The 27131-nt window shown below is 37.9% G+C and overlaps 1 protein-coding gene across 4 annotated transcripts in view; it reads right to left on the bottom strand.

Moving 5' to 3' along the window:
• Positions 1–382: 382 nt before the first annotated feature.
• TMEM237 (transmembrane protein 237) overlaps positions 383–27131 on the bottom strand; it is a 32335-nt gene continuing 5586 nt past the window's right edge. For 2 of the 4 annotated variants that reach the window (XM_072617288.1, XM_072617290.1), the window contains exons 3-13: positions 22685–22695; positions 22044–22100; positions 20677–20814; positions 18827–18947; positions 14696–14856; positions 13769–13892; positions 13135–13326; positions 12461–12534; positions 8822–8915; positions 5195–5316; positions 383–626 (exon numbers count right to left, since the gene is read on the bottom strand). In XM_072617288.1, coding sequence (XP_072473389.1) covers positions 559–626; positions 5195–5316; positions 8822–8915; positions 12461–12534; positions 13135–13326; positions 13769–13892; positions 14696–14856; positions 18827–18947; positions 20677–20814; positions 22044–22100; positions 22685–22695 — 1162 coding nt within the window. In that variant the 3' untranslated portion in view covers positions 383–558. Of the gene's footprint in view, positions 627–5194; positions 5317–8821; positions 8916–12460; positions 12535–13134; positions 13327–13768; positions 13893–14695; positions 14857–18826; positions 18948–20676; positions 20815–22043; positions 22133–22684; positions 22696–27131 lie in introns of all 4 variants that reach the window. The other 2 variants (XM_072617291.1, XM_072617289.1) reach the window with 2 other exon arrangements.

The following is a 27131-nucleotide window of genomic DNA, read 5'->3' on the forward strand; positions in this document are numbered from 1 at the left end:
CAAAGGGAATGGGTGGGGAGGGAGGGATGAAGAGAAGTTGGAACTCAAAGTTTTAGGAACAACTGTCGAGTTCTGTTCTTGCTACTAGGAAATAAGAAATACAGGTAAAGAGGTATAGAAAGTTATCTGGCCCTACAGGACAAAAGAGAAAATGGGGACAAGGGAAGGAAGGGATGATAGAAGATAGGACAGATTGGTGATAGGGGCAATTAGAATGCTCCGTGTTTTGGGGTGGGGGGAAGGGGACAAATGGGGAGAAAATTTGGAACCCAAAATTTTGTGAAAATGAACGTTAAAAGTTAAATAAATAAATTTAAAATGGAAAAAAAAATTCTTAGAGCTTCTACCTACATTGAGATAATAATGCCATGGAAACTGATAGTTGTAAACAGCATGCAAAACTTTTAATATTTTTCATGATCTTGGGACATGGATTTCTATAATAAAAATAATTTTAGATACATTTACAAACATCTTGTAAAATACATTCTAAAAAAAGTACATATGACAACTGGAACATTAAAATACTGAACTAGTTTCGAAGACAGATTTTTAACATCATGAAGGGGATATGTTTTCTTTTTCCACATCAGGATATTCTTGAACATCAGAAGAAAACATCAGCTCTGAGGGGAAGAAAAGATAGATCAATATATAAAGCTGTTGCCCATTCCTAATGATATTATTATTAATTATTAATGCAGATATGCTTGAGTCTTGAATACAGTTCACATGATGAAATAAAGAAAACTCCCCCAATACAGTAAGAAACTCTCAGTAGTTTAGTGTCGTTAAAATTTGTATTATTATTCATATTAAGAACAACATAAAAATGAATAATTCTGAAATATTTTAAGAACTCAATCAACAGAGTGATTGACCCCTATTCCAGAGGACCAGTGATGAAGAATAACCTACCTCCTGCAAGAGTTTAGTAAATATGCAGAATATAACATTTTAGGATACAATCACTACATGGGAATGTGTTTTGTTTTGACTGTTAAAAAAGATTTATCCCTCCTTGGGGTGGGGGCAGGTGGGAGGGAGAAAAAAATAAATGTTTGACAAAAATAATTAATTAAAAACACAAATGCATCTGGCCTCAACTGGGCCCTCACTGCCACAAGGCAATCCTTGTACTCCCTAATTCTCTATAGCCTTCACAGAGCTACTCCAAATTTTTCTCTGCCCACCCCTGACCCTCTCAGGGTAAGGAACCTTGCTTCATGCAAGAAGTGAGCTCTCTCTTCTCCCTTTCTCTACATCTTAAAATCTCTTCACTTCATCCTCTATTCTCTCTATTTGTCCTTCGATTTCTAATAACAAGGTGGCCCTTCTCACTAAAACTCTCTTTGTGTAACCTTAATTCCATCCCATTTGGTACACTGCATCCATAACTACCCCTTATTGCTAATATTTAACCTCTCTCTGCTGGATTTCCTGATGTTTCATGTCTTTTAAAATAAACAAAAAAGGTTCACTTGACTCATTTCATTAAGCTGTCTGTCATCTTCCCTTTCACAAACTTCTAAAAAAGAATCTGTTCCCTTTCACTGTTTCCACTTCTTTTCCTCTTTCTCACTCCTCACACCTTTGCAATCTGACTCCTGACCTCATCATTTAACTGAAACTGCTCTTTCCAAGCTTATCAATGATCTTCATGAGTTTAACAAATATTAACAAGCACTTCAATATATAACAAAAGAAGACAAAAGGATTAGGTATGGAAATGTAAATCTCTATTATGTATAATTTGAGTTTCAAGAAAGTATTTATCAAATTTAACACCATAGCAACAAAAAAAGGTCTTCTTTGTATCTCCTCTTGAATATATTTTAGCCCACAATCTGCTCCTCCCCCCAACTGAAATCTTCCCTTGTAATAAATACATACAGTTCAGAAAAATAAATTGGACCTGTAATGAAAAATGCTATCCAATGAACAGGGAATTTTCAGAGGAAGAAATTAAAGCTATCTAATAGGGTCATGAAAAAATGCTCTAAATCACTATTGATTAGAGAAATGCAAATCAAAACAACTCTGAGGTACCCCATCACACCTATCAGATCAGCTAACATGACAGAACAGGAAGATGATAAATGTTGGAGAAGATGTAGGAGAGTTGGAACACTAATTCATTGATGGTGGAGCTGTGAGCTGATCCAACCATTCTGGAGGGCAATTTGGAACTGTGCCCAAAGGGCTACAAAAATGTGCATATCCTTTGACTCAGCAATATCGCTCCTAGGATTGTATTCCCAAGAGATCATAAAAATGAGAAAGGGTACCACATGTACAAAAATATTTATAGCAGCTCTCTTTATGGTGGCCCCAAACTGGAAATCAAGGGGACGCCCATCAATTGGGAAATGGTTGAACAAGTTGTGGTATATGAATGTAATGAAAGACTATTGCGCTATTAAGAAATGATGAGCAGGCAGACTTCAGAAAATCCTGGAAAGACTTATATGAACTGATGCTGAGTGAAAGGAGCAGAACCAGGAGAGCTTTGTACACAGCAACAACCACAGTGTGCAAGGAATTTTTCTGGTAGACTCAGTACTTCATTGAAATGCATGGACTTAAAAAAAATTTCCAATGGACTCCTGAGGCAAAATGCCTTCCACATCCAGAGAAAGAACTATGAAACTGGATTGCAGACAGAAAGAGACCATTTTCTTTTGTATTTATGTTTTGCTTTGTTTTGTTTTGTGGTTTCTCTCATTCATTTTAATTCTTCTATGCAAGGAATGTATGTGTAGAAGCTATATAAGACTGTATGCCATCTAAGGGAGGCAGTGGGAAGGGAGGGGGAATGAGAGGGAGGGAGTGGAAAAAAAATCTAAGATATATGAAAGTGATTGTCGAATACTGAAAACAAATAAAATAATTCAATTTTTAAGAAAATGCTATCTACCTCCAGAGAAACAACTGATGAAATCTGAATGCAGATCAAAGTATAGTAGGTTTTTTTTTTTTTACTTTATTTTTCTTGGGGCTTTTTTTGGTCTGTCTTCTTTCATAACATGGCTAATATGGAAATATGTTTTACACGACTGCACATGTATTTATCAAAATGGCTTGCCTTCTCAGTGAAAGGGGTGGAGGATGAGATAAAATTTGGAACTCAAAACTAAAAAAAAATGAAGGTTAAAAACTGTTCTTACATGCAATTGGAAAAATTGTTAAAATTTAAAATATATAAATTTAAGAGTGAAAAAGAAAAACAAAATGATATTGGTCCACACTGGAAAATATAAGCCTCATTCTGGATCTCCTGTCCATTCACCTCTCTGCCAAGAGATAGGAAGCATGCCTCATCCATTTTATGAAGTCACAATTGATCACTGCATTGTTTAAAGTGCTAAAGTCTTTCAAAGTCACTTTTCTTACATTAATGTGGTTGTCAAGTGAAATATTCTCCTACTTTTGCTCACTGCACTCTTCACCAGGGTTTCTCTTATCCCTCGCTATCATCATCTTATAATGTAATAATATTCCATTACATTCATTTACCACAATCTGTTCCACAAATTGACACTCACCTCTTTAGATGTTACAACAATGAATATCTTTATACATAATTTGTGTATATGGGTCCCTTGCCTTCATCTTTGACCCTTATAGGGCATATATCTAGTGGTAGGTTAAAGGGCTACATGCAGTTTAGTGGATTTGGGTTGTGGTACCAAATCTTCTTTCAGATGCTAGACTACCAACAGTAGTACATTGCTAATAATATCTAGTACATTGCTAATAGTATCTTAATTGTCATTTCAAATGGCTTTTTCATCACCCTCATCCTTCTTGAGTTCTACATGGTATTTAAACCTGTTGACAATCCTCTCCTCCTGAATACTTTTTCTTTTCTGTGGTTGTTTATGACACTGCAATGTCCTGATTCTCTGCTTCCATATCTGACTGCTCCTTCTCTGACCATCATCCACACACATGGAGTGTATTCCCTGGATCTGCGTTAGACCCTCTTTTGTCTCTCCATAAATTATATCCTGGTGGTTTCAGGACCCATGTTTCAATCATCATCTTTATGTGACTGATTCTCAGTCTGTCTCATCTGTCTATTTAGTGCCAATCTCTTTCCTGACCTCCTGTCCCACATGAACAACTGCCTATTGGAAATTTTGAACTTGATGTTCAGGAAGCATCTCAAACTGAACATGCTGAAAACAAAACTAATTTTCTTCCTCCACATAAATGTGAGACATGCTTTATTTTGCAACTCTCTAATGCACTTATCATGTAATATTTTGCCTTATAATTATTTGTATTTTCTTCCACTAGTAAGCTCCATGAAGGAGTTTGTCATACAATACGTTATGTTCCTGAGCACACAGCATAAAACTCTTGATGTAGCAAGTATTTTAGAAATGCTTGTTGAATATTTGTTAAAAGTTAGAAAATTCTTTACATACAGCAACAGATAATCAGGAAAACTGAATCCCAACTTCAATCATTGCCATTTCCCACCCCCTGCATAGATACTCCTCCGAGGCTGTCCTTGGCTCTCTTCTCTTTTCATATTCTCTCCCCTGGTGATCTCATTGATTCCCAAGGTTTCAACTACTACCTCTATCTAACTTACAAATCCACAATTCTGGCTCCAGCTCTCTCCTGAGCTCCAAATTCTCATTTTTAACTGCTGACTGAATATCACTACCTGGTTTAACTTGTCATATGTTGACATACTATACTTTGCTTGACGGCTAGGCCCACATCATCTATTCCTTTACCTCAGGCACAGACTCTTGCACAATGCCATGCACATAATACACAGTCTATACATATTTATTATTGTTGTTGAATATCATCTGGCTTAATAGTAAGATATGTGATCATGTCTTACTAAGTCACTAAGCATTTATTAAGCACCTATTATGTGCCAGGCACTTTGTTAAGTGATAGGGATACAAAAAAAGGCAAAAGACAGCCCTTACCCTAGAAAAGCTCACAATCTAATAACTGTAATAATGATTGTACAGCAGAAGCTATATGAGACCTTCAGATACTGTAAAGTATTCTGTTTCTTAAAGCACTGAATTAATGACAGTGAATTCTCAAGTTCAGAATTTGTCATCACTGAGAAAAACTATGCCCATTAAAAGAAGGTTTTTGAATAATATTAGAAGTTCTAATGGTACCAATATTTTCCTACACTGATCTTGTGTTTTCATACCTTCACTGAGATCCATCTCTGGCCTATAAGACAAGAAAAGCCAAGACAGTCCAACCAGAAGAGCCACAACCAAGTTCACCACAATCCAGGGATGGAGAATTTGTTCTTCTGTACCTGCTGACCTAAAAAAAGGATGACAATACTTCTTGGAACTGACTTTATTTTTATACATGCAACATTCTTATTAATTTAAAGAGTGCTTGGTGCAAATCCATCCCACCCCCAAATACCAGAGGAAATAAAATTAGAGGTTCATCTTTTAGGGGGTGAGGTTAGGTTGGGTAACTGGGTCAAGACTTGTGATTTCATTGGTGCAGAAAACTCCTCACAAGAAAATTACCTGTACCAATGCAGATATGTAAGTATTCTGTAAGTTATAATCTTAAAGAGCCATCTGGGACACCAAGAGGGTTACTGCCCCTCGCCCAGGGTCATTATAGTCAGAATGAGTTAGAAGTGGGAAATTAGCCTCGTTCTTCCTGAGTCACCACTATTTTCTGCTGAGCAGGCTGGCCCCTTGTTGATAAGGTTCTGGATTCTTACATGCCAGTCCCAAATGTGCTTCAGGGGGCAGCCCAAGGGACACAAAAGAACAATGACAGAAAAGTCTGCTGGATTAGACCAAGGATATACAGAGGAGGTATGTACTAGAGGTGTTCAGAGACTGAGCCAGGAGACATCTGGAGTGAGGGAAGACACCAAGAAATTAGAAAACCACAAGCTATCATTATTAAAAAGCCTTTGATTCAGTAAAGTAAAACACTACCCTAAAGGCTCTCTTCCAACAAGGTATCTCCCAACCATCCACAACAAAAACTACCTTGATCATAAACATCAGATAAAGGATAAAACAGTAAGATGCATGCTTGTCAAAGGCCTTTGTCACTTTAATAAAGGGATACCCGGCTGAATCCAAGTTTTGGAGGACTTTCCTAGAGAAAGTAGATTTTCCTGATATTCTTGTTTATGAATGATATCATGCCATGAATATATCAAGCCCTGGAACATTGAAAAACCTCTTGAAACAAATTCATAATCATTCCAAAGAATTTGTTCTCACCGTTTACATGAGATAAAATAAGTGGACGAAGAATGCCTATTGCTCAGACTATGGCACACAGATGGACAGCCAACTTCTAAAGCTTGGCCATCAGTGTTTATGAGTGTGTGTGTGCATGTTTCATACATACACACACACATATATATATACATTTATAGCTATATTTATGTTATATATTCATATATCTGTGTATATGTAAAAACATGTATACATACAAACACATGTGTAACACAAACATATACATACCCATATATATGTACGCTTATGAATATGTGTATGTGTATACACACACATACATACATATTCATTTATTTATTTATATACACATACATACACACACACACACACACACACACACACACACACACACACACACACGGGAAAAAAACCCAGTAAAAATGGATTATTTGAACCCAGAAAAAGTATGAAGGCTAGATTGAATCTGGAAATTTATAGAGCCCCCTTCATGACTTCAAACTTTTCCCAGAAATGAACCCATATTTTTAATATCAATATTTTACCCCAGCATTTATATGGTTATGAGATAAAGCACAAAAAGACTTTGAAGACCTGACAACAAGTATCACACAGAAGGCAAAAAAGAGGTGCGTAGAGACTGCAACACAACAGATAAGGAACATCAAAGAAGGATAAATTAATGAATCCAGCAGCTTTATTAAGCACCAATTCTGTGCCAGGCCCCGGGATGACAAAAACGAAAATGAAATCATTTCTGCTCTTCCAGACAAGTCCTTACGCTCCTCCTCTAGGAAGAGATAACTCATACAAATACAAATATACACACAATAAATACAAGGCAGTTTTTTGTGGGGATCAGGCAAGGCCTGCAGGAGTTTTGAAGAAAACTAGGAATTTTAACAGGTACAAGTGAGTAAAGAGTGCACGTCAGGCTTGGGGGCTGTGGTTTGTCCTTCATTCTCAAGGAGGACCATGGCATCAGAGAGGTGATGCCGTGACTTGCAAGTGAATTGGATTTAAATGAGGGAGGGTTGTACAAAGTCATCAGATTCACTTTCTCCTCCAGAGCAATTTGGGTTCAGTGGTCAGATATGGATCAGGACAACTGGAGATGGCCAAGATGCAGTGGGAGACCTTGGCCTTTTTAAGAGGTCTTTCCAAGTTATCACTTTGATGAGGCAACACCCATTTAGTAAATAGGGCTGTTTAAGAAGTGAGTCAAGGGATGACCCCTTTAATAAAAAAAAAAAAATCAAACTGGGAAGGGAAGACCCTCAGGGTTTCTGGCCAAAATAGAAACAATGAAATATAAAATGTCAATAGCAGGTTTGGAGGACAGCTGATTCAAAGGAACACGGATTCTTCTGTCAGAAATGCCAAAGCAGCCAGGTTACCTGGACTGCAGAACATGCGAAGAGGAGAAATGTGTACAATAAGGTCGGAAAGGTAGGCTGGAGCTGGCCTATGAAAGACTCCACATGTCCAACAGACCCTCTCCTCAACTTCGTCTCTTAGCAGCCTTGCTTTGCTTCAAGATTCTACCTACCTCTACCTTCCTCCTCCAATTGCCTTTTATTCGTTTTATCTATAGATAGACTTATAAATGTACATGCTTCCTCCCCTATTAGAAGGTAATCACCTTGAGGGCTGAGACTGCTCCTTGACTGATTGATCCTGAATCAGGGGTGGGGAATCTGTGGCCCAGAGGCCACAGATATAAAAGATATAAGAGAAAGATAACTGCAGTTTAATGAGTAGGGAAGTGACGTGGTCAGTCTGATGTAGGAAGATCACTTTATATGGCAGTTATACGGAGGATATACTGGAGAGGGGAGAGACTTGAGGCAGAAAGACCAATTATGCAGCTATTGTAATGATGCAATGTAATTTTAATTACAACGATGATTATAATTAACGAATGCATCTAACTAGAAAATCTTTGTGAACCATCATTTTTAATGACTCATCATAACAACCACATTTACTTAGACAATCATAATTATCTATGATGTGTTTGTGAGCAGAATGGAGTCTCTTTCATCTTTCCCCTTCTCTGCAGACAAAGCCTAATACAGATTTCCAGAAAGATGTTCTTTAAACCTTCAGATGTCCATGCGTGACTCAGTCATCCTCTAGTTGAAAAGCATAAGTGCTACTGAGATAGATAGTCAAGGGAATTCCGAGCCCCCATTCCATTACACTTCCTTTCCCCCTTCCCCCTATTTCATCTGGACCTGTAATGTCACCACTGTGGAGAACACCTAGTCTGGAAATTCCCCCTACTTACACAGATCAGTGACTCTTCCGTAATCTATAGTTTTGGAGAGCTGCCTAGAGCACTGAGAGAGTAAATAAATAACTTGCCCCAAGGTCACATGGCTGGTGTGTGCCAGAAGCAGATTTTGAAGCCCAGTCTTTCTGTTTCCAAGGCCAATACTCTAGTATTTTGTGCTGCTTCCCACTGCCTTCATCATATAAACAAAAATGAAGTTCTCTTGGATTTAGGTGTAGAATAAAAAAGTAAATGTAAACCAATATTAATAACAATATTATTTCTACAGCTACAGAAACTGGTAATGATTTCTTACCAGAGGCTACCATTAACTGATGCAGGTGTGTAAAGATGGATTCTGTCACTTGTCATCTGCTGGCTCAGAGACAAGACAAGAGCAGCAAAGTACACTAGAAAAAAACCCACAAACCTCAAATTATTAACACTATAAAATATATTTAAATTATTAAGTATAACTAAAATTATTTAAAACTATTCCATATCAGTCATAGACCCCAAACCAAATAGCAGTTCTTAATATTTTATTTTACCTTCCCTTCCACAGCAGTCATTTTTCATTGGTCACAGGACTTCCAAAAGGAATGATTATATACTATTTTGTTTTTGTCCTACATTGTAATAAATGTTCTTTAAAGTGCCTTATACTGACTGTGACTACTGCCTACAGCCTAAATGATTAAAGTCCCAAAATTCACAAGGACAATAGAACAACCTTTAAAAATAAAATAGACATGGTTAGAAGAGAAAAGCAAGGAAACTCCATTATGCTTAAAGACACCATAATTATGGTTCTCTAAGTAAACTACCATATCATCTGAAAAAAAGGTAACAATTTTTATTTCTTCTTTGCCTGTGTTTATTCCCTCCATTTCTTTTCCTTGTTTTACTGATCTAGTAAATATCAGTAATGGCGACAATGGACATCATTGCTTTATCCCTGAAATTATTAGAAAGGCCTCTAGGATTTCTCCATTATACACAATAAGAGTTCTTACTTTTTAGACATTATTTGCCATATTAAGGAGAGGTCCTTTGTTCTTATGTTTTCTAGTGCTTTTAACTTAAAAGGCTGTTGTATCTGGACAAAAACTTTCTGTATCAATTGATGTAATTATGTGATTCAAAAAAATGAATATGGTTTGTTATATGTTATTTTCATAATAACAAAGCAACCCAGCATTCCTAGTGTAATCTAACTTGGCTGCAGTGTATGATCTTTTAAATATTTTCTTGTATCCATTTTGTTGATACTTTACTAAATACTTTTTGCATCAATATTCAGTAGAGCTATTGATCTGGAGTTCTATTTTCTCAGACTTTTAGGTATCAAGTACTTGTCTCATGAAAGGAATTTGGTAGGATGCTCTCTTTCTCTATTTTTGCAAACATTTATGTAAAACTGGAGTTGACTGTTCTTTGAAAGTTTGATGGAAATGACTTGTAAATCTATCCTGGAGATTTTCTCCCTTTTGGGAGTTCGTTTACGGCTTGTTCAACACTGTGATTTACATTCACTATTAATTATTCTAACAGTCTGGATTTTTTTCCCAATATTTCTTGTTTTATAGAATCATTGAGTTTACTTCATTCTGTTTTTCAGGAAGTCAAATAACTTGGGTGAGATTTTTCTACCTTTGTTCCTAAGCTTTTTATTCTCCATGCAAAGTTTTCCCCCTTAAGAGCGGTAATTTCATTTATAATTTCATTTTTTATTTCTTGAATTTCTTGTAATTACTTTTGGAGTCTTTGGGTCCAAATGGCTCTTTTCTCTCAGGCTACACTTGTACTGGTTGTTGAGTTACTCGGTTCTTTTGGATTGACCTCATGGGCTTCTCTTACCCCCCTGGACTTCTTTGTGTTTTTGGAAAACTAAAATTGATTTTGTATCATTTTTAATTGATCCTTGTTACAATTAACTGATTTTTGTCCTGTAACTGCTTTTGTCTCCTAAGTGTTTAAGTTGTGATTTTCTGTGTCTGGCCTCAGTTCAGAATCCAGCTGGTCTATAAAGGATTAAGTTTAGCTGTTCTCTTGCTAATAATCACCATTCAATTCTTGCCTCAAGGAACTGAGCTGACCTTGGGAGATGCTGGTTCTAGTATCTTTACACCACCAAGATGCCCTTCACGGATGCCTGGCTGGTTATCCCAAGGGGCTGCTGGTCATCTTTTGAAGGAAGGGGTCGCTCCTTGCCCCTCATTAAAAAATTTCCAACTAATCATATTGTTCCCTGCACCTCAGCTCTGTCATCAATCATGTTGCCTTCAACCCCATGATGTCACTTCTCCTGTTCTGTTCTTTCTTTTGTAATCCCCAAGACCTATAAAGGGGAGCTGTCCTTTTGCTTGGGGTCTTTGGCCAGAGGAAGAGCCATTGACAGTTTTACTGGCAGGCAGCATGCCCCTGACAGGAAATGTTATCATTTTTGGGAGAAATGTGCCTCAGTTTACCTCTGTTAAATTCCACTTGCAGCAGTTTGGTATGTCTTCTACAAGGCCTCTACTAGAAGTTGTAAATGGCACTGGTTGTAGGCCTCCTGCAAGGCCCTGACTGCTAGGAATGAACTGCTGCTCAATTGGTCTTGCCTTCTGTGGTGGCTTGACTAGGAGCACTGGTTTCAGGTCTCTTCTAGGGACCTCCATGGCTCTGGCATGAACTGCGTGGAAGCTGCCTTTTTCCTGTTGTGGCTCCTGCCCAGGGTGCTTGGGCAGTGCTCTGGATTCCTCTGCTTCCTGCTGGTTCTGCAGTGGGTTGTCTGGTGCTGTGATGGCCCTGTCTTGTGTTGTGGCTCTGGTGAGGCCTAACAGGAGACCCCTCTTAGGAGACCCCAGATGAGCATGTATTGTGGTCCTGTCTCCCTGTGCTTTGAACTATGGGACTTACTCTCCCCTGCTCCAGCAGCCTTCTGAGATACTGTGACATTAAGTGACCTGTCCATGGTCATCAGAAATGTGTATGTAAGGGGCAAGACTTGAACCCAGGGTGTCTTAACTCAAAGGCTAGCTCTCTACCCACTAAGCTACCTTGTATCTTGAAGAATACTACAAAGAATATTATATATTGTTGGGATTGGAAGCTCAATTCCGTGTGGACAGTCTCGGGCGGGTAAAGGTGGGAGCTTCTAAATCTTAGAGCTCTCACGAGACCCTACCAGGAAACGGCAGGGAATAGAGGTGAACCGAGCTATCTCGAGTAATTCCGCCTCTTCCCGTGAGAAACGTGATGGGAGAGAGATCTCCCCGCCCTCGAGATGGTCCCGGATTGGAGCACACCTAGTTACCTAACAGCACGGTATTGAGATGCAAACTGTGCGGCTGAAGGTTAAGTAGGATTGAGGAAGCCTGAAAGCTCTCTTAGCACGTGAGGAGCCAAGAGGATAGTAGGCTCCGCTTTCTTCTTTCCTCTCTCCCCGCTTGTACTTCTACTTCCAATCCCTTAAGCTTAGCCTCCTTAGGAAATCTCCCCCTCTTCCTCCTAAGGAAGACCCCCCTGCACTTGTAACTAGACCCTGAAATAAAGCTCAACCCTTGTTCGACTCTGGAACGTCCTTTCTCTCATATGTGCATCCGGCGTGGCCAGCCGAAGACCTCGGGAGGTGAGGTAAGAAAGACTCGGGTAGCCCACACAGGCCTCTAGGCCTGGCAATATATATCTATACACACACACACACACACGTATGTATATACATACATATACACATATGTATATACTTATAAAATATACACATATGAAATATATAATACATACATATATTACATGCGCACGTACACGTACACACACACACACATCATCTATTCCTACCAGATTGTTAGGAATCCTCTCAAATAAAAGCACCCGACTTAATATGAAAACTCACACTGCTTTTGTAATTCAGTACTAAAAAAGTTCAGAGTTTGACATAGGTGGTAATAGTACCTCTTTAACCTTTACTTACAGAAAGAAGCCAAAGCTGTTGGGTCCAGGGCAAGAAAACTTCGAATTGCTACTGATGTTTTAGCAAAATCAATCCTAGAAAAAGGAAAGTTTCTTGTCACAATGTAGCAGAAAACTGTTCTTAAAGAAATTCTCTGTTCTGTAAATAATTCTGGTCTTTCTGTAATGCTATTACGTAATACTGAATTCAGTTAATAAGCATTAAATACCCACAGTGTGCATAGCACTGTGTCATCTATGTTCTTCTCCTAATGGTCTCCCTCACACTCCCACAAATTCTTTTATTTCAAACAATAGATACAGACTTGCTAAAAATGTGTGTCAAATAATACACTCTGGGACTTAGAAGCCCCAAAACGCAAAAAGACAGTTTAAAAGACTCTCCGAATTTGATTATCTACATAACATTGTTTAGTCTCTTTGCCTCCTTGCCAAAGCCCTCTTACTATTTTTCATTTCTCTGGGCTAAAACTTACTACTTACTTAAAATTACAGAAAAATTTTCCCCCAAATTCTCTATTGTTCTGATACTTATCCCTCAAAAAGCGTGACAGTGTTTTTTTAAAATCATATGGAAAACAGCATTCTTGTTTTATAGTCTGGGCACTGAAACATTATAGCCATGACACTGCTCCTTGATGATGGAAAGCTTCAGTGACTCTATGGTTATCTTACCTGTCAAAAGCTGAAATTGTGCTTACAGCCAGAAGCAGGTAGAGGAGGCTCTGAGTAGGATACGCCAAGACCTTGTACTGCTGCAGGAAGTTGGAGAGATCCGACAACTGTTCTCCTGCCAGAACATAGATTACAACAACATTCCACACAGCATAGCCAGCAAGGAAGCCATGAGAAAAGAGACCGATCATCCTAGATGGAGGGGAGAAAAGGATTCAAAATTATTATAAATGGTTCATCTCAAAGAAACAACTCAACATTTTTGTGTTTCTCTGTAAAATTGGCACTTGGAACATTGCTTCACATATATAATAAGTGTTTAATAAGTATTTCTTGACTCACTTGAAGTGACACTGTACCTTTCCCTGTTTATAAAAACAAAATTATATTTAAAAAAAAAAGATACAATTATTTTCAATAACAATGGGAATCCCATAACTATATTACTGGAATTTTCATTACCCTAGATGGGCCAACCTTTATTTAATTCCAATTCAATAATGAGAAATTACTGGACACTATTTTAAAACTGCCAACAGTGTTAAAGGTTTTGAACAGGCTAAAAGATGCAAGCTATCTCAGTTATTGGCATTCGTTTCACCTTCCTTTGAAGAAAAAAAATCAATGCAGCTACCTGAAGCTTCGATGTACAGACAGGGCAACATCCCTGGTCGTCCAGGAAGGCTTTACGTCCATTAGCATATCAATATTTTCGGTGGTTTTAATTAATTCAGACCGGTCAGTGGCCTGGAATCGTCCTAGCAACAATAAAGAATTATTAGCAAGCAATGAAATGAAGCATTTTTCACAGTTATTTTTACTGTTACTCAAACCAAAATTGAGATAATGCTTGACTACTTTTCTACCTAGAGAAACACTATTACTGTTCCTGTTTCAAAAGACCCTTTATATTTTGATTGTTTAAAACATATATATGTATGTATTTCAAATAAAAACATAGCCCCAATGAGATAAATAAGCAAAATTTGCTCTATTATTATTGTTCTTAATAATAAAAATAAGAATAATTTTTAGAAATCAGATCCAGTGTGTTCAGCACAGTGACTAGCCTGGTCTACGGAAGGCAGTTTGTAGGCTTCTCATCAGGTGGACCTTGGAGGAACAATGACCAAGCTGCCTCTCTCCCCTGTGTCAGCAGAGAATAAGCCCCTCAGGCCTTCTCATCCTTTTACCTGTCTTCTCCCACAGATACGCCCACCAAGCCTGAGCCTTTCTCTGGGCCTTTCTAGATGTTGCAGAAATCAGAGAACCCGCTACTCCTCCATGCTGTCTCTTATCTCATCCAATCATCATATGGCTTCCTCCATGTTATCCTTTATGTCACTTCTCAGCCACAATTTACCATTACAAATATGCCGTGGCCCGCTATGGATATGTCAACTGCCATTTGGGGAGGATTTTATTAAATATGCACAATATTATCACAACTACTTAGCTCACCAAAGGACAATATAACTGCATGCTCTGTTTTTAATTTAATATGCTACTACGGTCAGATATTTTACACAAAAATTGATGACAAAAACCCAAAATCACTTACTGCTTTTTTCTACAAATACTTTGCCCACTGGCTGGCTAACACCCATGGGTGCAGTGAATACTGAAGGCTGCTGCTCTGGATGGCTCTGCTCATCAGCGATTATGTCCTCTTCCTCTACTCCAAGCTCATTAGCATAGTGCAATCCTGTAGGCTGGCTTCTCCTGTAATTCAGCAGCAGGATGAGAATGCAGATATGGTTATGAAACCTTCACAAAAGGAGGGAACTGGAAAGGTAAGCCCTTTTTCCCCCAAATGTACTTGTAGAAACATTCAATTTTATGAATATTTAATGCATGAACATTTTATATTTCTTATTTTTTATTCTGATTAAATATCAGTAAGATTAGTAATCATTTAATAATACTGAACTAAGGGCCTTGCTACCACTTTGTTGGTAGCTAGCCATGCTTCATTCTTCACCCATCTATGCTTCTAACTCTCTGGACTTTCTTATCGTAAGTCAGCTTCCTTCAGGGTCTGGGGCTTTCTCACCTAGGAGCACTGCACTCTCTTGCTTCACTGATGAGCATCCATTTTGGGGGGTGGGCCCAGGCTGACCACGCTTCATTCGCTTCCTTTGTAAACATGAGCTGTTCTTATGAAACAATCAATCCACAAGCACTGCATTAATGGGTGTACAGCTGTGAACATGAAATATGTTCTACTGCAGACACACACCATGTCCACAGAGAAGTAAATACTAAACAGTAATTGGGGGTAAGAAGATGGCACCATCAAGGCTGGGGTGGAGGGAGTGGTCAGGAAGGGCTTCTCGAAGGAGACGATATTTGAATGACACTTGAAGGGAATCTGGTATTCCAAGAGTTGGATAAGAGGAGGGAGAACCATACTGAACCATATCAGAAATGAGAGAATTAAAAGCACATAAGTGGGAGAAAGACTACTACATACAGGAAACAACAGGTAGATTTGGCTAGAGTGTAGCATACTCAAGGGGGAGTAACGTGTAATCCATCAAGTTAAGATAGCCTGGAGTCAGATTTTGAAGAGTTTAAATAATTAATTAACTTAAGAGTTTAGATGCCAGATAGAGGACTTTATATGTTATCCTTTATTTGGCAAGAGGGAGCCACTGAAGCTTACTGAGCAGGGGAGTGACAGCAGGCCTCCTCTTTTTAGGAATCTCAATCTGATAGCTATGGTCCTATGATGGTATTTCCTGATGGTGTTCAGCCACTGCTGCCGGATTCCCACTTCGTGGTTTCCCCTCCAGAATGAAGCCACTGGAAAGAGAACTGGAGTGGCAGTCAGAGGACCTGGTAATGAGTTCTATTTCTACCTCTGAGGCGGTATGGGACCTTGCATAAATGATTCAGCCCTCCTGGCCTCAGTTTCCTTATCTATAAAATAAAACAGGAAAGGTACTCTGGGATTAGAAAAGGAGAGAAATGTCCTGAACTTCAAAAAAGGAAGGAAAGTAGAGCCTGCCAACACGGAGCTGATTTTGACTTTGTCATCAAAGAATTTCTTGAGCTGGAAGGAACTTCATAGATTTTCTTGTCCACTTCCCTCATCTTTGAAATAAGAAACTGAGGCTGAAAGGGCTTAAAAATCTCTAATGTCAAGGTTCCTGAACTTGCTAAGGGGCACTAACAATTATCTGCTGACCTCCAACACCTACATGACAGCACTGTGTTGTCATTATCAGCTTCATTTACCCAAAAGTGATGATCGGTGACAGACGAAAAGATGATGAAAAAATAACAAAAGCACAGATAGAAAAGGATATATATCTATATTTACACACACACATATCACATATAAATCTTATGTATATTATAGATCTATATCTATACAGTGCTTTATGGTTACAAAGTACTTTCAAACATAGTAACTCACTGGATCCTCATGGTCCTGCCTAGGACATAGGAGTGGTAAATTCACATTTCTAAATCATTTTAAGGTTTCTCACAACAACCACGCGAGGTGAATAGAGAAGGCAGTATTAACCCCATTTTGGAGGTGAGAAAAGTGAGGCTCAGAGGTATTAAATTGTTTACCCAAAGTGATAGAACTGGGACTCAAACATACTTCTTCTGATTCCCTCAGAGGGCAGATGGGGGACTGGGAGATGGAAATAGCTAGAATGACAAATGAGTTCACAACTGCATCCCAAAGAAATTCTATAAACCCAGTCATTCTCATTTTATCTCCTCACAACTGGTACATTCAAAGGTGCCATAAATCGTCTATCTGTAAAAGGCTCCAACCTCCCTTGGTCTGCATGATATAAATTCTCACAGAGCTTATCTATCTCAGACCACACCTGATTTGTTGCTGGTCTACAGCTCTGGATAAAGCCAATTGCACAAATTACAGTTAGATGTGCAATTTCATTTCCTAAAACCAACACAAGAATAGGACCTAAGGGTAATGGTAGAGTCACATGTTTTCCTACATCTTCTTTTGTGAGGATCCAGCAGTGATTTAAATGCTATTAATAAATCATTTAATTAGATTAGAAAGTGGGTATGATACTGTTATCTGTTCTCTGAGATTCAGAACCAAACCAATATAATGGTAAATTATTCACCCCAGAAAATGTAAATGCGCTGACTGAGACACAGGACTAAAAATCAATAGATTTTGGCTAAGTTTGTAAATATAATTTATGTTACTAGAAGAATCATAGTAAAAAAATATTAAAGCAAGACTCTAAAACAAATCTGACTTAGGAAAGCATCACGATGTGACAGAAAGAGCACTAATGTAGGGAACCAACCTAAACCCTGCTATTGAAAGAGGTGGTTAGCACTGGTCAAGTCACTCTGGGATTCGGTTTTATCTGCAAAACTGATGGGCTAAAGGTCCCTCTCAACTCTTAAAGTATGATGGGGGTCTGGAACATGTATGGCTTGCTCAGGGGCCATCTCTTCACACAGGAGATGCTAGGGAGCTGCTTCTGAGGGGATTGTGTAAGGGAAGTACCTAGGAGAGACTGGATGGACATCTGGCAACTGGTGCTAGACAACTAACCATGTAGTAAAGAATTTCTTTGATTGACTTTAGAGGCTTTCAAAAAGGCCATCAACATTCGACTCTTTACCTCCTTATCTTCAGCTATGCTCTGGTGGCACGATGGCATCTGGTGAGGGAAGGGCCACTGAGGCTCTTCCTCTTCTAAGGGAAATGGGTTTGAGTCCTTAACCTTTTTATTCGTTCCCTAACTTAACTTGGGAGTGAGTCACAAGGGTCTAAGGAACCGAAGCTGAGTGTTACCAGCAGCCCAGCACTGACACCTTGAGGACAGGGAATGACCTTCAGGAAGGATTCATGCAGCAGCCAAACTGAATCTGAACATGAACTTGGTGGGATCCATGATACAAACAAACTGAGCTAAGTGTTGAGCCTACTTCCCCAAAGACCAATATGGTATGGGGGAGAATGTGCTCTGGAGTTATTGGGAAAAGGTTTGTATGTTTGTTCTTGCTGTATTTTTTTTACATTTAATTTTTATTTTATTTTTCTCAATTACATGTCAACAAAAATTTTTAACATTCATTTTTTCTTAAAAATTTTGAGCTACATATTTTTTCTCTTCCCTCTCTTGTTGTGTTTGAGAAATAAATATCCTTTTATAAAAACCAGTAGGCAGTTAAACAGAATGAGGGTGTTAGTCACTTGTTCTCTAACAAACTAGGGAACACAGCTGGTGAGGGCTCAGGCCATTAAAACCCTCAGGGGGAGGTGTAGCAGGCCTGGCGTGGAAAAGGGGGCCAACGTATACTTTTTACAGCTATTAAAAAAAAAAATCATACTTTGGGAGTTTTAACGCATGCTAAAATTTCAAACAAAATTAATTATTAAATTAATGGGAGAATGGAGTAGAAGGGGTTTTGGAATTTGAGGGTCTAGTTTATATGAAAGCTCTTATTGGATAAGTTTGCTATTTTAAGTGTCATAAAAATGTAAATTTAAATTTGAGCATTCATTTTCTCAACTGTTTGCTTTCTCTGAATGAAACACTAGAGTCATTTTATTGCTATCCTTATTCTAGAGAGGAAAAACATATGTGTTTGTGAGTATTCAATAAGACATCACAATTTGAGAGCTCAGAACACAGTATCAGGTATTCATGGAGTACATTCAGAGACCAAAATAAACTCTCACTTTGTTCTCTTTCGAGGTTTTCGAGTAACAGTTTCCTCAGCTTGTTTCAAATCCATGCCATTTTCATTCAGAAGTGGAGATGGATTAGGTGTGCTCCTTTGGGTAAAAGATGTCTCTGATTCTGAAAATTAAAATAAAGCAATATAAGATCTTCAAACTGTTATTAAAATGAACAGGAAATTATGTATATATATGTATATACACATATATATGTATGCGTGTGTGATGTAATGTATATGTGTGTGTGTATAATTACCTATTACCTATATGGCATTATTATTTGCTTTGCTGCTGCTCCCTAAGGACCATGGGACCTTCCCATGGGTGTGTTATCCCCAGTAGAAGGGAAGCTCCTTGAAGGCAAAGACTGTCTTAATTTTATATTTGTGTATTCTGCACAGTGCTTTGTTTATAGCAAGTGCTTAATAAATGCTTTATCCATTCATTCGTTACAAATCATACACCCAAGACTTAAAAAACAAATTACAAAAATTATATAACAATAATAAAAATTATAATAATAAATCTTAACTAGGGCAAAGAAAATTCTTTTTTGCTATCTCTTAAATTCTAGTACTTTTAAAAAATAACCGTATGCTTTTTAACTTTTAATTTTTTTTTGATCCAGAACTGTGGTATTCAATGGTGAATGGAACTTTCAAAGAGAAAACTCCCTCTCAATGCAGACCATTAACTTTAAGTCTTAGAAAGTCACTTGGTTGACTAGAGATTAAGTAACTTTCCCAGATTTCACACAGCCAGTGGGTGACAGGTGGTACATGAGCCCAGTTTTTCTGATACCAGAGATGGCACACATCCTACCAATCCACACTGCCTTTAACTTTTAATATAAAATGTTGAATTACTTATAATAGAAATATAAAAATCAATCCAATATTTAGGTTTCTCTTTTTATTCAAATAATTTTCTCAAACAAGATATTTTTCACTAGAGAGAAGGAAATGTATACTCAGTAAGAATACTGATTCCTCTCAATGAATATAAACTCATCCTTATTAGTCTCCCTTCTACTGCAATCCTTTGCTCTCTTATATCAGGTGCCTAGGTGGCATAGTATGTAGAGCACTGAATCTGGAATCAGAAGATCTGAGTTCAAATCCAGTCTCAGACACTACCTATGTGAACCCAGACAAGTCACTGAATCTCTGTTTGCCTCAGTTTCCTCATCAATAAAAAGGGGGATAATAATAGCACTCTCTTCTCAGGGTTGCTGTAAGAAGAAACGAGATAATAATTATCAAGTGCTTAGCATGGTATCTGATACATAGTAAGTGCTACATAAATGTTAACTATCTTTATTATCATTAAATGAGATAATTTTTGTAAAGTGCTTTGCAAACTTTAAAGTGTTATATAAATACTGTCATTTTACATTCTAAAAATTCTTACTTTTTTGTGTGAAATTGAAAATATTCTTAAAAAATATTTTATTCTTTTAGCAAAATGGCCTAGTGTATTTTTATACACACACACGCACATACACACACATGCACACACACACACACACACACACATATAAATAAGGGCTGTTTTAGAACACCCAAAACACTTCTCACTAAGCTAGTTTGACAATTATTTGCAGGACTGTAAGATAAAACCCAGAAACGACTGTGCTTTACAACAGATCATTTTTAAGAGACAACATCCCTATCTTATCCCAAAGGAATGACTAATGGCGAGAATGTTAATACCCTCACAGGAAGTAGGTGAAGGAGGTATTTTGGGGCAGGTGAAATTCTTTGACACCTTTAGAGTCACATGTAAGTAACTTTACTCTGTCTTCACAAAGCGATAACTCTGACCATATTTCTTTTCTTCTGCTCACGTACCAATAGGTAATCTTTTCTTCTTGCGTTTCTTCTGAACTGGAGCATTTGGATGGTCCAAGGGTTCATGAGTCAACAGTTCACTGTTGTCAGATGGCTGATGGCCTGCATCCTGGGCAATGCCTTCTAGAGAGGCACTGCCTACAGGAAAAAACAGGATAATTCAAGTAAACATTAAATTTGGGGATATCAAGAATGTTCTAAACAAAGCACTGTTTAATCTCTCTGTAAGCCCAGGGCATAAAAGGACGAGAACTGCTTTCTGTACCCCACACTCTTACTACTCCACAAAACCCTTAATCAAATTTCTCTCTTCCAGCAAACAAGAGGTTTAACTCCTACAGTTATTTTAAAGCTGTTTTCCTGTTTTTCATTAGACCTGCTTCCTGATTTCCCTTTAGACCTGTTTTTGTTTATTTAGGACTCCTGTGATATGTACCACTATTTATTCTCATTAACATTAGATAGTAAAAACAGTGAAGACATTTGAATTATAGTTAAATTAAATGATAAATATCATCTACCATTCTAAACAGTTTTTAACTATGGACATTTCTGTCATGACCAACAGATCAAGAAAACTGAAATGTGGAGGAGATAAGAGTCTCAACCTGAGAGTCAGGACAGTGGCAACCCCCCTTGCTCCAGACTATGATCCTACCAAACTCTATAAGGTTATAAATTCCTTTACAGAGACCAAATCTGACTAGCAAATATAAACCTACCCTTAAATAGAGAAACTGTAAATTCATGAACTAATAAGATGATCCTCCATCTCAAAGGGATCTGAGATCACATTCAATAGTCAGAATTTCTTAAAAAATCTAACAAGACTTACTCTTTTTCAACCAGGGGGCTTTGGTATTTCTAAAGATAAAAGTCTTCAGGCAAACTTTCACTGAAAGTAACTTCACAAAGAGCCGTACCCTCAGTCCTCTGCCCTTTTTGCTCGTTTGCGCCTTAAGGGTCTGCACCAGACTGAATGTGCCTCTGACCTGGTCCCCTGCCAGGCACTTTGGAGCCTACAGCCTCAGGCTGGTCTGACTCAGCTTTGCTTTATGCCCCTTGATCCATGATGACTTGAGATTGCCTGACTCAGCTAGAGTGAGCTGAAATTACTCTGTCTGATATAACGGAAATGTGCTGGTAAGAGTTTAGCAAGAGGTTCTTGGGGTGGGGGATACATGTCACAAATTTTTAAGTTTAATTTGAATTATTAACAATTTTCTTTACTTCAAGTCTAGACAATCAACAAAATAATAAATCCATTCCAATTTGGGGCATATGTTGATTTCCAAAGTGTAAATCCTCACACTGAAGATTTCACAACTGGCTCCAGCATACCCCCTGGATAGAGAGTGACTTCTTACCTAGTTCATTTTTTGCTTTGGGCTTCTTTTTTTTTGGACGATTAAGTGGAACGTCATCTGTAAAATAGAAAACAACAACCATAAAGGGCCTAAAAATCAGCTGTGAAAAGGGAGCCTCCCAGTCAGAATAAGAGGAAATTTTTCACATGATAAGGTTTATTCTTTTCCCACTCTCTTCAATATCTAGATAACATCAGGGGAGGAAAGGATGAATGTGACAGAATGGAGGAAGAGATCACTCTACAACACAAGTAATGTGGCATGGGCAGGAATCATGGGAACTCTACTTGATGCTGCAGAGCCATAGTCATTCTCTACCAAGAGCTACATGGTGTTGGGGGTGGGGGTGGGTGGCTCTGGCAAAGGAGAAGTCACTTTAAGCATGTATCTGTAATCCTCAAGGCATCACAGTGAAATGGAATCATTAATCCTGATGTGAAGGGAGAATGTGAGGAGGAGAGCATTTTATAGAGAGAGCTGCTTGCTTTCACTCTTTGAAAAAAGGTTGCATATAGCTAGTGATGTTTGATTAATGACACCATTCAAATTAGATTTTAAGAAAAACACTTAGAAATTAGGCATTATGTTTTTAACATAAAATGCTACCTATAGGAACTTACTTTAACAATGAATTAACTCACCTTGCAGTGTACTTCAGGAGCAAACATTTTACATGACATCAGCCAAGGTAAAACAAATACACAAACGTGAAGGAAAGAGACAAAATACATTAGTTTGGAGTGTATTAAAATCCATTGATGTCAATACTGTCAGTATAAAGAATTGGCTTAAGATTCTATTAAAAATGAAAGTAAATATATTAACGGCAATGTGGGATAGTTTGTTAAATTATGACATCTTTAGGAACAGATGGTTTTATAGGAAGCAACCCAGCCGAACTCTCCCAACGTTCCCCTCCAAACAACTTTAATGTCTCAAACCAGATTGTGGAGTAGAAGAGACAACAAAAGGTTGGGATGAAATTTTTTCAGCCCAAAACAACTTAGAAGGATGGCAAGAGAGGTTGATGGGACTGGGGTGGGGCCAGTTTAAAGCAGCCTGAAATGCATGTAGCGGCAACTCTAGCAGCAGGCCTTAAAGGTCACTGATGCTGCAGCAGCAGCAGCAGCAGCAGCTTCAGGAGCTCTCAGCCCAGACACAGTAAAGGAGTTGGCAAACTGGTCAGAAAGAGAATGCAGAGGACCTTTTGCTGGCCCTGCGTGCAAAATCTGGTGCTGCTTGGCAACTCTATTGCCCATACACAGCTCTGGGTTGTCGTTCCAGGACACAGAGGGATGCCAGCACTTTTGGCCACAACAGAACACTGGGCCTGGCCACAGTTCTGGGGTCAAAAGGAGCAATAGCACTAGTAGCTGCAGAGGAACAGGGCCCTTCCTGCATCACACCTTGGAAGCAGCAAAACTTACAGAATCTCAGAACTAGCTCTGAAAACAATAGCACAAAAAACCCTGTGGCTTGGGACTGTGCCTCTCCATCACCAGATGAGCAGAGCCCAACTTTAACATAAATTTCAAAGTCAAGAAATAGGCTGGAAAATGGGCAAACAGCAAAAAAAGAACCTGACTATGAAAAACTACTATGATGTCAGGGAAGGTCAAGAAGATTGTGGGAAAATAGCTACAAGCAAACCTTCAAAGAAAAATGCTAATTGAACTCAAGCCCAACAAGAATTCCTGGAAGCAATAAAGAGATAATTGTGCTATAGGGCATATTGGGAAAGGCGAATGATGCAATAGAAGCATGAAAACAGAATTAACAGCTTAGTAAAAGAGGATAGTGAAGAACATAATACCACAAAAAACAGAATTGCTCCAATGGCGAGAAGAGGCACAAAAATTGGCTGAAGAGAAAAATTCCTTAAAAAGCAGAATTGCCCAAATGGAAGAAGAAGTACAAAAACTCAATGAAGAAAATTATTCTTTAAAAATTAGGACTGGGTAAGTGGAAGCTCACGACTCCATGAGCCATCAAGAAACAATAAAACAAAGTCAAAAGACTGAAAAAAATAGAAGAAAATGTGAAATATCTCACTGGAAGAACTGACATGGAAAATAGATACATGAGAGAAAATTTAAGAATTATTAAACCACCTGAAAGTCATGATGAAAGAAAGAGGCTAGACATCATATTTCAAGTAATTATCAAGGATAACTGCTTTGAAATCTTAGATCTAGAGGGAAAAATAGAAATTGAAAGAATCTACCCATCAGCACCTGAAAGGAATCCCAAATTGAAAACTCCCAGTAATGTTACAGCTAAATTTCAGAACTCTCAGGTCAAAAAGAGAATATTGCATTCAGAAAGAAAACACTCAAATATCATGGAGTCACTGTTAGGATCACGTAAGTAGCAACTTCCGTATCAAAGGAGTAAAGGACTTAGAATACGATATTCCAGAAGGCCAAGGAGCTAGGATGACAACAATATAGGTCTTGCCATTTTTTTAAAACTATTCCCCTCATCATTTCTCATAGCATAATAATATTCCATCACAATCATATGCCACAACTTGTTCAAGCATTCTTCAACTGATGGCCATTCTCTCAATTTCCAATTCTTGGTCACTGCAAAAAGAGCTGCTATTAGTTTTTTTTCCTACGATATGCCTAATATAGGAAATAGATATTTTCTCTTTTATGTAATATGGATAATATAAAAATGTTTGGAACAATCTATGCCCAAAGGGTTATAAAACTGTACATACCCTTTGACTCAGCAATACCACTACTCTGTACCCCAAAGGTATCAAAGGAAAAGGACCTATATGTACAAAAATATTTATAGCAATTCCTTTTATGCCGGCAAAGAATTAGAAACTGAAAGGATGAAAAGGATGCTCAGGTATCAATAGGGAAATGGCTGAAATGAGTTGTGGTATATGATTATGATGGAATACTACTGTGCTATAGAAAATGATAAGGGGGGGTGGCTTCAGAAAAAAACACAGAAAGATCTATAGGAACTGATACTAAGTAAAGTGAGAAGAACTGGGAAATTACCATGCACGATAAGAGCAATGTTGTTATGATGATCAACTGTGAAAGACTTGGCTACTCTGATCAATACAGTGATCTAAGTCCCAAAACACTCAGGATGAAAAAGTGTTATCCACCTCCAGAGACAGAAATGATGAACTTAGAGTGCACACTGAAGAATAATTTTCCCCTTTCTTTATTTTTATTTCACTTTTTTTCAATATGGCTAATATGGAAATGTTTTTTATCATTTCACAAGCATAATTAATTGATATCATCTTGCTTGCCATCTCAATGGATGGGGAAGGGGTGGTAAATAATTTGGAACTCAAAATTTAAAAAAGAAAGAATGTTAAAAATAAATTAAAAAATTAAAAATGATGTTATTATACAAAAGCACTTCAGCTAGAATTATGGTAAATGGTCTTTGTGATGGCAAGCAAAATAGGATCTTTTGCTATTTTTGTTTTAGTATAATCAAGTGCCTCTGACTGAATCTTGCTTTTATCAATCAAGAGTCTTTACTAGGAGTAAAGTACAGAAACAAGAGTTTCTTTAACTAGAAACAGTATATGTATTTGTATTGTTAATTATTTTAATGTGATTAAAGATCTTCCCTACTCATTAATGGGCCTGCCTATTAAGAGGAGTCTGATTAGTGAAGATTTCTGGGAAGGCCCAAGCATTTTGTTAATGAGGCACTGGTTCTCAAGGGTTGTGATGCCCTCTGGTTCTAAAAAGGTTTTACTTTGAGGGTTAGTTTTTGTAAGAAGGTTGCAGTGCCAGATGAGGAAACCATTTTAAGGAGACCCCTAGCTTTGAAAACCCATATGTCAGTGCTTCCCTCTCTGGTGACTATGGTCAGACAGTTGGGGTCCAACTGTCTGCTGAATTCAGGCAGAAGAAGCCATGTCTGTTGGTCTTTTACTTCTCTGTATTTTCTTCGAAGTTCAGGGTGCTAACTCCCTGAACTAGGTGAATGATATATGTGCTTGGTTAAAAGAATGATCCATGTGCTTGATTAAAGTGATTGTTAACTTCTTGAAAGTTGCTTTCCTTTTATGAATGCAGATCTAAGAACCTGTGATAGAAGGCCCCTCTGTGTATGTTAGGGTGCTTACTATTACAGCCTTGTAGCTTATACAGACCAAATGACTACTAATAAGATGGATTAAGCATTCTTATTTCAGCTGACATAGATTAGAATGTAGCTTAGGCTCTGCCAGAATTATTTAAGTAAACAAAAGCAGATCAGGACTTTACCAGTCATGATCAGTTAAAAAAAAACCTTCAGAGTTTAAGCTATACTGTACGTAAACTACTATACTTTGGAGAATGTGCCAACAAAGTCTCTCTCTAATAGAGATAGCAGGATGCTACTTTTTCCAGTGTATCCTTCTTATGTATTTCCACTGCCTTGTCCATTCTAGCCCTAAGCTTCCTCTCCTCTCTTAGAGACAGTCAATAATAATTATAAAATACAGTTAATAATAAGAATTATGCTTTAAGGTAGCCTTTATGAAGTGTTATTACCAAACCAGAAGTGATGCTTAATTATTTTCTTGTGAATTCAATTTTTGGTTCATCATCCTATATGTGCTGTCTCCCTTTATTAGAACATGAGCTTCTTGAGAGCAAAAGTTGTTTTGTTTTCCTATTTGTAGCCCTAGCATTTAGCACCATAATTACTTAATAAACACTTGTTCATTTACTCCTGCATTCGTTATTATCGATAAACATTTACAGAGGGTCAACAGTAAATCAAGCCTTCACGAAGCTTACATGAAAACTAGGTCTATTATAAGAAGAATGAATGTGCATGTGGAAATCAAAGCTGGAGCAAAGAGCTCACAGTCCTTACAGAAGTCTGCATATAACAAGACTACCTCCTATTTGTAGAATATTATAAGAGGTGCTGAGTCATACAAAGGAATTTAAGACACAGTCTACTGAATTCAAAGGCTTCAAATCTGATTAAGGAGATAAGCCATATATAATACATATGTATATATGCATACACATACACACATACAGTAATGCCAAATATGTGAAAAGGACAACAAGCGCTAAATCAGTTCAGAGACAAGAGGGA

The sequence above is a fragment of the Notamacropus eugenii genome, chromosome 6, assembly GCF_028372415.1.
Source record: "Notamacropus eugenii isolate mMacEug1 chromosome 6, mMacEug1.pri_v2, whole genome shotgun sequence".
Lineage (NCBI taxonomy): Eukaryota > Metazoa > Chordata > Mammalia > Diprotodontia > Macropodidae > Notamacropus > Notamacropus eugenii.